The 11,370-nt window shown below is 35.6% G+C and overlaps 2 protein-coding genes across 2 annotated transcripts in view; one reads left to right on the forward strand and one right to left on the reverse strand.

Annotated features, from left to right (window-relative positions):
• LOC118740064 overlaps window positions 1-11,370 on the reverse strand; it is an 806,655-nt gene that overhangs the window by 248,096 nt on the left and 547,189 nt on the right. The window lies entirely within an intron of this gene.
• Window positions 9,622-10,573, forward strand: LOC118738833. Its single transcript, XM_036469838.1, has 3 exons — window positions 9,622-10,049; window positions 10,115-10,260; window positions 10,336-10,573. Exons 1-3 carry the CDS (start codon window positions 9,803-9,805, stop codon window positions 10,477-10,479), a joined length of 537 nt encoding a protein of 178 aa, XP_036325731.1. The 5' UTR covers window positions 9,622-9,802; the 3' UTR covers window positions 10,480-10,573.

Consider the following 11,370-nt stretch of genomic DNA (forward strand, 5'->3'; position numbering starts at 1 on the left):
TTTATGAGTCTTTAAAACAAATATTTCATCATATCATAATTGAAAATTTTCACACTCTTAAAATTATCAGAAATAAGTACAATCTGGACTCATATTGGGCTCAGAATCCTATTCTAAAATATGTTTGTACACAATACTTATATTTTCATAATTTTAAATTTTTATAAAAAAAAGAACAAATTAATTTTTTTGTTGTTAGAAACAAAAAGTTAAAAACGAAAACAACAAAAAGTTGTAGTTGCTGTTGTAGCGGCTACAACAACCCCGTCCAGATCGATCGTTGTCGTCAAGCTCTACTAGCGGTAGCCCCAGGAAGCGTGCAGCCTCTATCGGGTCTGACCATAGGGATAGGGGCGTAAGTTGGGTATTGCCTTTGATCATGTTAGTTGCTTAACAACTTCATCTGTAACCAAATTTAGCTGGCTCCTTTATTTCTTAATTATATATTTCATTTTCCTTAAGGATTTCAAATTTGTCGGTGGAGTTTGGAATTTCCTCAAGCTGCATAAAATCTTGTAATGAAGAAATCCGATTTCTAGGTAAAATTGTTTTCCTTTCATTAGAGAAAGAATTTTCTGTGAAATAGCGTTTAATCGGTATTTCTGTCAGCAAGCGGGTTTGAATTTTTTCTTTTTATAAGTCTGGCTGACTGACCTCATAATCCTATTTATGATGAAATAAAAGACTCTTTGACTCATAAATTTAATTTAATTTAATTGAGCATTCAAAAAATTGTTTAAAGGCATTTTCCATTAGGTCAACAAAAGTTAAAATTTAAATAAATAATTGACGTGTTAAAAATATATCTAACAATAATGTTTCGCTTTCTATGTATATCCATATATTCGACTTGAGCCCGTAACGATTTTTATAAACCAAAATGGGAGTTTTCACCGGGTGGCAATGGATCTACAAGGATTTCATTTGGCTGATGACTTTGCAGCAGTGTTTTTTTTGTTGAAGGTTTAGCCAATTTTTTTTTTTTTTTTTTTTTTTTTTGAAATTAGCGAGTAGCTCGTTGCACAGTGACCTCGGGACAAAATTTTTTTATTGTCCACATTGCTAATTTTGTAGTTAGCGATAGCTCTTCGTCGCCATCATATTTCAAGCTATTAACGCTTTCGCTTTCTTCGATTACACTGACATTATTATATTCATATTTATCTTCTGCTTCTGCAACTTAATTGTTATTCACAATTAAATTTTCTAGCTCCTTCTTCGGCAGGCGTCTTAAATGTCATTTTGATAAAAATTTATTTAACCAAATTTAATACATACCTCTATAGCCGTTAATTTAGAAGTACAAAACCGACAAATCTCTTTTATTGCTCAGGTGAAGGGTAATAGTCTTTATTCCTCACATAGAGAGATCTCCCTTCAAGTGTACATATGTACATAAATAAGAAAGGAAGAAATTAAGCAAATATTCCCGATTCTTATACTTATGTATCTACTTACAATATTGTATAAATATTCTTTGGTGCGTTCTCTTGCCATTGGCATTTAGAGCGCTTTTTGATATGCGCCTTATTTGCATTTCAATTTGTTTGTAATTTTAATAGTTTTGTTAAGTTTTTGTGATTCTTTTTTAAAGGTCGACAATTTTTTTGCTAAAAAACTTGCTGAAAAAGTCACGGCCAGTTTTATCTTAATCTTTAAAATGTAATACTCGTAACTGTCATTATTTTTGCAATAAAAATAATGATACAAAAATATAAGGTACTAGTTCGAAAACGTATTAAACAGGTAGTAGCAGTAGAGCAGCTTTCATCAATGCTGCCCGAAACATTAGCCAACAGCAGGTCAATGAGCAGTCGCTGGAGCGGACACCGCCCCCATGGGCCTTATTTATAAAAAGTGAGCTTATGCTCAGACTTCATTTTTGCACTGGTAGAGTGAGCTCAAGCTCAATAATTTGTACTAAATGTTTTTCGTGAACTGGTACATTTTTTGTAAGATTTTCTATCAGTAGAATATGTAGATTTTTTCTATTGATCTGAAACAATAATATTCCTAGGTACATACATATGTACATATACATACATATCGTTGTTTAAAGTACAAAACTGCGTATCGTGATTCTGCCAAAAACATATTTGCTCACCGGAAGCTCCTGGCATCAAGTCCTTATTCATTCATACTAAAATATCGATACTTAGACATAAGAAAAAGACATAATTAGGGATGAAAGAGAGAACCGTCTTGGAATAGAACAAGTTTTACACTCTTCTATAAAATTTGGGCAAGCTCACATACGAGGTTTTGCATTTTCTTGATAGGCGGTTTTGTACTTTAAACGGCGATATGTATATGTATTTATATATTTTTTTTTAAGTGTACATTTCTGCGTTTAAAGCTCTAACAGCCGAAAACAGATGCCACAGCCCAGCCAAATTTATAATGCACCTTCCAGCGCGCAGCAGTTGTGTGCAACAACATTAAAACTCACATGAACGTATTTATGTAGAAGATTTAATATGCCACTAAACTTACCAATGCATCACAAAAGCTAGTTAAAAATATAAAATTATAGAAAACATATTATCTAATAAAAAAAATATACATTATAAATGATTTATGTATTTAAAACTAAAAATAAGTAAATTTTATTGTTTTATTGTAAGGAAAGGATACCCTACAAACAAAAGTGGGAAAAATATATCAAAACGTCAATGAAACTGCATATATGATAAATATGTAAGCGAAATAAAAACAAAAATCAAAAGAATTCTTAGCTAAACTTTATAAATAAAAACTAAAATCGTATTTATTTATTAGTATTGTATACATAAAAAAATTATTGCTGAGTAGCAAGTTTAAAAGCTTTCTTTTATTATGAAAGAAACACATTAAAATGTAAATCAAGTTGCTGTTTCTAGGCCAGAAAAAAGGAAACAACAAATAAAATTTAAAAAAGTAACTGCGCATTAGGCCATACCACCTTACAAGTAAACAAAATTATGTGCGCCGTACACCCCTGAGTTTAAGTGCAAGGCAATTTCCAAAAAATAAAAAAAATGGTTTTTGACCGAATCTAGAGGTCGGGGTTTTCACATTTTTCAGTGGCATCTACATTCGGCAATACAATTTTGTTTTAATAATTCTACTGGAATAATCCAAATACGTCCTTAGCAAAAGTTGTATGAGTTTTCGAGAGCTTTAATTTACTGACACTAGGGTGGTACATTTAGGGTGCTAAAAACTGAGATCTGGTAAGTAAGTACTAGAACCGGATACTTGAGGCAAAAACAACGATATATCACGCTTTAAGAACCGACTATAGATGCCAAAAATATGACGAAAAACGTAAAAAGGCGGCCCCTACGTTCGGCAAAAAAAAAAAAAACAATAATTTAACTGTAACAGGGTGGTACGTTAGGGTCCACTTGAGATTGATGGCCTTGTTTCTAGGTGTTTAGAGCAAAAAACATTTATCCACACGACAAGAACATCAATATGTACAGCTGCAGTCAACGCATCAACAAAATTTATTTTTAGTTGCGTTCACGTACCTGTTAATTATTGAAAGTTATCAACAACTATCAGCTTTTTGCGTTCGCGTACGCGTAGTGACATTTCATTTTGCTTGGATGCTGTTAGTTTCTGCTGGAAAATTTTTGCCAACTGCAATTTGCCAACAGGAAAACAGCTGATCAAAAACAGCTGCTAGGAACTTACGCAAATCACAAAATTGAATTTGATGGTTTGAAAGTTAGAAATGATAAAATGCGACTAATTAAACTTGTAAGAACTAAGTGGTTATTCGTTTAATCAATAAACTGTGTCCGGTTAACACTTTGTGATGAGTTTTCGTACGTTTTGAATCTTACGCTTTTGAATGTAAACAAAAATTCTATCAGCTTTTCGTCTAACTCGCAAGTTTCTGCAAATTTTCTGTTCGCGTACTATTCTGGATATTTTTCTCTTATGAGAGAACAGATGACATTTCGCCGGAATTTTGCTGTTGGATGTTTTTTACTCGAGATTTTAAACGAATGTATCTTTTATATGGAAGAAAATGCTCAACACCCTCGGGGAAAAAATACTAAGAAATAAACGGTAATCTTTAGCGACTTGAAACGTGCACTTAAATTGAATGGGCTACAAAACTGCAATACAAGATAAAAATGTTGAAATTTTTGAAACTTTTTTATTATTTAGTTTCTGTTATAGATCGAACTATAATTGAAATGAAAATGATAAAAAAATAGGTATATATATATGTATATAAACATATGTTGCAAGCAACACCATTCTGTATTTTTGTTGCTATTATTTTGACCGCAACTGTATATCATACTTTAAGATCCGGAATATGTGACGAAAAATTTGAAACGGCGACTCTCAGTTGTTTGAAACTATAATTTACTTTTCATAATATTCCAGAACCGCCTTAATTTTTAACTCGATTCGATTCATTATTATAAAATTTACAAGGGGCCTATTGATCGATTATCCTGTTCCAATAATAAATGTTACATAATAAAAACTAGTTGAAAACAACTTCACAATAAAAATTTGAAATGTAATAAAAAAATTGTACCAAAATTAAAAATTTTTTTTAGAAAACTTTTAGGAATGCAATATTATAGCTCATTAAACTTAAGTGCAAGTTTCATGTGGCTAAGAAATCGCGTTGATTTTAAATATTTTTTTTTTTTTAGCTGACAACCAGGTATTCCATATAAAATACATTTCGAGCAGACTTTATTTGGTAGAAAATGCCTAGCACCGTCAGCAAAAAAATTGCTAAAAATAAAAACGGGTTCTAGCCACTTGAAACTTGCACTTCATTATATTAAAATTTAATGGGCTCTAAACTGCCCATGTAGAATTTTTCTAAAAATTCACAATATTCTTATTTAATCTCTACTTTTTCTGCACTTTGTACTAACAAATTTAATATAACCAAATAAACATTCAAAACTTGAAAAAAAATTTCAGGAATTGCCTTGCATTCAGGTGTGTACGGCGAACTTTTTTCTAATGCGGCCTACTGCGCATTCACGCATACATAATCATATGAGCAAGCAAAGCAAATGTAAAGCAGTGTCTTTTAGTAAGTTAGGCGTTTATAGTTGTTGTTTGTTTCTTTATTGTTTTTAATTGTTAATGCAAAGGAGCAGGTGAAACGAAAACGAAATTAGATGCTACTATTTAAAAAATTAGTGAACCAGTTACTCTTGTGTACTATGTATGTATGAAAAGCTATTATTACTTTATAAATTAATTACGAAGCTTAAAAGTTTAAATGGCAAGCATTTTAACAATAAGCCTTGCCACCAGCATATTGATTGATCTGACCAAAAGAGCACGCAGATTTGGCTAGGCGTTACAGCAAAGCTGCAACTCGAACTAATTATGGCACAAATGTATTTCAAATTCAAATGGAGTGCAAAGAAAATGATTAGTGCTCATCGCAAACTGCATAACTTACACTTTGTGTTCATGCATATATGTACATATATGTATATGTATGGAAGTGTATTTCTAGCAATTCAGCAAAATTACTTTCGCCTTTTTTTGTAAAAGGTTACAATTTGATGTGAACTAAAACGACTTGAAAGCAATACTTTGCAAAATACACAAATGTGTAAAGATGCCAGGCATAAAAAGAGTGATTACTTTCGTTTTCCTAACTTTATAAGTATAACTTTTGTGAAAAAAAATTAAGATAATTAAATTTTAGGCGTAGTTTGCTAATAGTTATGGTTTATAGCTGTGCGGTAGAGCAACGATTGAGCTTAAGAAATTAACAAAGCAGCTGTAGCTACTACTTACATACAACTTTGTATTCCAAAAATTGACTTATGTACGTATATATTATTTATAACTGCTTGCTTTAATTGTTAAATATTTACCACTGCTACTTCCGACAATTGATTGCTCAGTCGCACAGCTTTATTGTTGCTACTTAAAGCAATCCATCGAAGCAAACAAAAAAAAGTGAATTGAAAGTTATGGCCTTATTTCTCAACTAAAGAAAAGCTTAATGTTCTACACAATGTGGCAACTATTAAATTACCAATGTAAACTGTATTATATTATGTATTTTTAGTTATGTACTTATGTATATATTTAGAGCGATATATAAAAATTATTTAAACCTTCTTTATAAAGAAAATAAATAAGTATATGTAGCTAAGGAAACCACTTATGTAAACTATTTGAAAAATACGTATGAGTAGTATAACAAAAATACAAACAACAGTTGATTGAAAAAGAAATAAAAACATCATTAAATATTATTATGCAAAATATTTTCAATAAAAAAAAATGATTTCTTTTTAGGTTGATAGCTTTTTTAACTCATGCTTTGGCCGCTGTGCAGGTGCAGGGGGTGCTACCCTACAAGAATTGTGTGATGGAAACTAGCACATTCTCATTTATCTTACTAACACATTTGCAAATGTTGCGTTGGTTTAAAAGATATCATTAAATAAGGCCATAAGTTGGAGGAAGACGGAAGATCACATGTACACAAATGTTTACATCACGCTTTTCATATTTCTCTTGATGTTGTTATTGTTGTAGCGGCTACAACAACCCCGCCCAGATCGGTTGATATCTCAGTCGTTGTCGTCAAGTTCCACTAACGGCAGCCCTAGGAAGCGTGCAGCCTCCACCGGGTCGGTCCACAGGGACAAAGCCGTTAGGGTTGTCGGGTTTTTCGGGCATGCGAAGAGATGTTTCGAGTCGTGTGGGGTCTATCCGCATGCCGGACACTCATTTGGCACATCCGCGTTTAGTCTGCTCAGGTATTAGTTTAACCTGCTGCAGTAGCCAGAGCGAAGTTGGGCTATTGTGGTTCTTGTCTCCCGAGGCAGATGAAGCTCCGTCACGTCAATGTCCGGTGGTTGTGTGCCTAGAACGGCATTCACAGGTCCAGAATGCCGTTCAGGGCCTGTCGGTATGCTGGCGGGTCCAGAGGCTGCTTAATGAACCTCTGGACTTCGTCCGTCAGTTCGTAGATGCCTCCTGACGTGCCTAGGCGAGGGCTCCTCTGCAAGCAGCTGTCTGTTTGGGTGGCCACATCTGTGGCGCGTCTGACGAGCGCACCTAGATATTTTGAGCTCAACATCGCCTGACCGGATAGCAATGCCCTGACATTTTAGGGTGGTATCCCTGCGGTCGATGTCTGCTTCGATAAGACGATACTGCACGGTGTGGTGCGTGATGAACGCTAAGCCACCACCATTATCTCGCTCGCGATCTCGACGGTGCACGTTGTACCCGGCACAATTCAACAATGTTGAATTGCTGTGCAACTTCGTCTCTTGGACCGCAGCTATCAGTATACCATGCCTTCCCATAAAGGCGGTTATCTCCTCGATCTTGCTCTGAAGCCCGTTGCAGTTAAATTGAAGGAGCTTCATGTGGTTCGGAAGACGTGTGGTAATGCGGGGTGTGAGAGATGTGTGTGGCCGTGACGCCATTAGCTGTGTGCGCTGCTGAGGTGGTTGCCGCCCTATGGCGGTGGTGGGTGGCGTCGCGGTTGAGGTTTGCGACCGTGCTGCGCAACACGGGCCCTCAAAGTTCCTCGTCCAGTCTCGCGTGGTGCGCAGACCTGAACATGCCCTAAAGTGGCACCAGCCAAGGCAGGTTTTGCCGTGCAGATTGCAGGAGGAACCAAGAGTTGTTGGCGGCGGCGTGTGGGTGGTGGTGCGGTTGTGTGTGTTCTGTGGTCTGTCGTGGTCTATTGTGTTGTTATGTTGTTGTGCTGTGGTGTTTGTGGTGGGACTGCTCAGGTGGACTGGGGTTAGCCGTGGAGGCTGCTCTGTTTGAGCAGCAGGGGGCCACAAACGACGTGGTCCACTGCCGATGTGTCCGTAGTCCTGAGCAGACTCTGAGGTGACTCCACCCCTCGCAAGCATTGCACTTGACTGAGGTGGAGTTGTGGTGTAGTCGTCTCTGGCATACACAGCAGGTGAAGGTTTCTGGCCCTGGGTTTGACTCGATGCCAGCCCTGAGCAGAAGAATACGTAGCGAATGTAGCCCTATGGACGACCAACTTCTGAGATACTTCGCCGACCTAAACGGGGTTAGATCGCCGAGGCAACAGCCCTTGGTCGGGTAAAACCCGAGTCATTCCGGTACGTAGAACCGGCTGTCGTGGGAATGTTAAAAGTTGATAGAAGTACTTGATTGAGATCTCCATCATCAGTGAGTATCACATGATCAATCAAATGACTATCACTGTTCTTGTAGGGTAGGCAATGCCATGCAATTTTCTATACGACTCGACTCGAATTTCAACCCCTGCCAATTTGAATTCAAACCGAATTTTACTCAGAACCTGCCTGAATAATTGTTATTTTTTAATCGATATGTTTTCGATCAGAAATTAAGTTAAAATGGGTTAAAATTTGACTTACATTTTTTCGATCAAAAATATAATGTCCAATTGATGTAGGTAGGTTTTTTCTTTTTTTTTGTGCATAGCCATTTAAAAAATTTTGCTAAGTAATTTAAAAATTCGACTGCAAAGTATGTATAAAACATGAACCTTGTATTTTTTTAGTAATCAAGTATATGAAAAAAATAAAAAATAATTTAATTTGGAAATATGTATAATATTTTGTCGCGTTCTCGTGGAAATATCACACTTCGATATGGTTCTTAAGGGAAATATTATTTGGTCTGTTGAGGTTTGGAAATATCATATTTTCGATTTTCATGTTTTATGATTTCGTTTCTTCTCAAGTTATATTAATCATAATTGATTTTCTAGTCTTGATCACCTGATTTGTTGATAATCACTTTAAAGAAAACTTTATTAGAGAAAATCTTTTTTTGTTTATTCCGCGAATTCGAAAATCGGACAAACGGGTGTTTAGTTATTTAATATTTTATGGCATAGATACACAGTAAAGATTTACTCAAATTTCTTCTATAAATCGGTGGAAATACATATCATAGTTTGATCCATGTACCAAACAAGCTTAGTGATTTAAATCAAACAAGAAGTGGATTTCCAAACTAATTGAAAAATAGGCTAAAATAAAATAATTCGCGGTTTACTTCAATCAAAACGGACTTTGCTGCTATATGTAGTACATTGCATCAAAAGGTTAGCTAATATTCTTATTAAAAGGTTTCCTAGCAAATTATTATTAAAATAAAACTGCATCGATATATTTCTAATCTTGGGACTGATTTAACGGAACTTTCTGACAAGATCTGAATGAAAAGTGCCAGAATTTCTTTTTAGCCTTCTTCGTTTGTATGAGATCGGGGAGTAGTCTAACGGGATAGTAATGTCCACATTACCAATGAAATAACTTACATGTTACCCACAACTCGCTACAAAGCGACTACTTACTTTTAATATATTTCATTTCTTACTCCCCAAATTACATACATTAACGGTCATGCAACTCTGTAGGCTTCCGTTAGCAATGCAAACAAAAAGTAGCTGGTAAATAAAGGAAGTGAAATTTTATTCAAAATAATACTTGAAATTTATATTTTCAATGTTATTTTATTGGTGAATTGATAATTTGGCTATTTTACTTACACATATTGGGACTATCCATACAGCAAAAATGAATGCAACTTTTAATTTCCTTATCCTCAATGCAACCCTGTGAATTTCCGCAGCCGAATGTAAACAAGAAACAGCTGTTTAATTAAGTAAAAGAAAAGTAGTAAATACAAAGTTTATGGGCTCTGTAAATTAGATATATTTATATATTAGCATGCATAAGTATTACAGTAATGATGTGATAGCAACGATAAAGTAAATGCCGGTAAGCCCATTAACATTCCTGAAGAGTAGCCGGCACGGAGAGAATAACTACATATGTACATACATACAAACGTGCCACATACAAAATCCAGAATACAAAGCCTCAATTGCAACACGCAAATATTTCAAACATCAGTTTTTATCCAAACAAGAATGTCACGATCACTACAGCAATATCGTTATTGTTTTATCGCTGGCGCCTTTGCTGCTGGCGGCAGCTTCTTTGGTCGTGCACCAAGTCAAATTTCGGAAGTACCTTTATTAGCGAAGCTGCTTTCAACGGATGCAATTTACTATTTCGGTAGGTAAAATATTTATGTACTATACTTATTAACAAAGCTTATTTAATTTCCGCTTTTTATGTAGAGTCGATTCTGCTGCGCCTACTACCCATTGCATTGATGGTGATTTGTAATTTGTTGAATTGGCGTTACTTTCTCAAAGCGCTACAATGCACCGAACAAACATTGACCGCAACTGTGCTGACAGCTGCTGCCAATTATATGCTATCGTTAATAAAATTGTTGCAAATAAAAATAATTGTTTTATTTTATATTAATTTAAATACATAATGATTGCTTTATTAGTTTATATTAGGTGCACTTGTGTATCGAGAAGTATTTACACTGCTATCAACTGTGGGTGCAGCATTGATAATTGCGGGCCTTTGGTTTCTCTGTAAGGCACAAGAAGAGCAAAAAGCAAGCGAAAAACTTAAGAAGCATACGTGAAGAATAAAAGAAGTTGGTAGGCTATTAAGTATTTAATTGTACAAAAAATTAATATGATATAAAATATGCGGAAATATATTATATTAAACTAGAGTAATTTCATTTGCAGGAATACTTAACACCTAGTAACGTAAGTATTTAGATTTTTTCTGGGTGTACCGCGTTTCATAAATTTCACTTGTTATCCTTGTAAAGTGAACTACGCCCCTTCACTGTGCTGACTGGGTCTCGCCTTCATGTTTGCCCTATGTTCACCTGCCTATCGATCATTTAAGGGCATTCATTCAGCCCAATTCTTAATACTCCCGGGGAATTTGTTCTCCGGGAATTTGTTTCTCCCGGAAAATAAATCCTCCAATAAGTAACTACCAGGGAGTAGAATTTACCCCGAAAACTTGGGAGGGGGAAACTCGAACTTCGAAGAAGCGGTTTGACACTTTTTTGAGAGCTCAACTAAGCCATTTAATATAAAAAGTCCTCAGGGAATTTTTATTCATGATAGGAAGGGAAAAGAGAGAAAACTCCCAGGGAGTTTGTGTTCATAATCAGCCTGATTGTGTCACACGAATAGCTTTTTTTTGTCAGAAATGTGTTCGAAGATTTGCCGCTGACAGCCGAGGGACGACCGCTATGAAAGAAAATTGACCAAGGTATTACCTGAACCAGCCCAAGTGGTAAACTTTTAATACCGACAGTAGATAAAACTACCTTTCCACCACGAATTGACGGACGAAGACCAGAAGCTCATAAAACAACCTCTGGACTCACGGTGGAGAGAATACAGAGGTGGCGCCTATCTTCTATCATTCTTGCTCTGGACTCAACTGAATGCCGTTTTGGGCACACAACCACCCGACGTGGACGGGACAGAACTTTGTCTGCCTCGGCAGA

Source organism: Rhagoletis pomonella, unplaced genomic scaffold, assembly GCF_013731165.1.
Source record: "Rhagoletis pomonella isolate Grant_MI unplaced genomic scaffold, Rhpom_1.0 Rhpom_scaffold_00005, whole genome shotgun sequence".
Lineage (NCBI taxonomy): Eukaryota > Metazoa > Arthropoda > Insecta > Diptera > Tephritidae > Rhagoletis > Rhagoletis pomonella.

What these genes read in the sequence shown, in the direction of transcription:
- LOC118738833 (XM_036469838.1), top strand. Translation starts at nt 9,803, where the DNA reads ATGTACATACATACAAACGTGCCACATACAAAATCCAGAATACAAAGC. An exon ending in GGATGCAATTTACTATTTCG is followed by an intron (nt 10,050 to 10,114) that starts GTAGGTAAAATA and finishes CTTTTTATGTAG; the next exon opens with AGTCGATTCTGCTGCGCCTA. An exon ending in CTGCCAATTATATGCTATCG is followed by an intron (nt 10,261 to 10,335) that starts TTAATAAAATTG and finishes TTGCTTTATTAG; the next exon opens with TTTATATTAGGTGCACTTGT.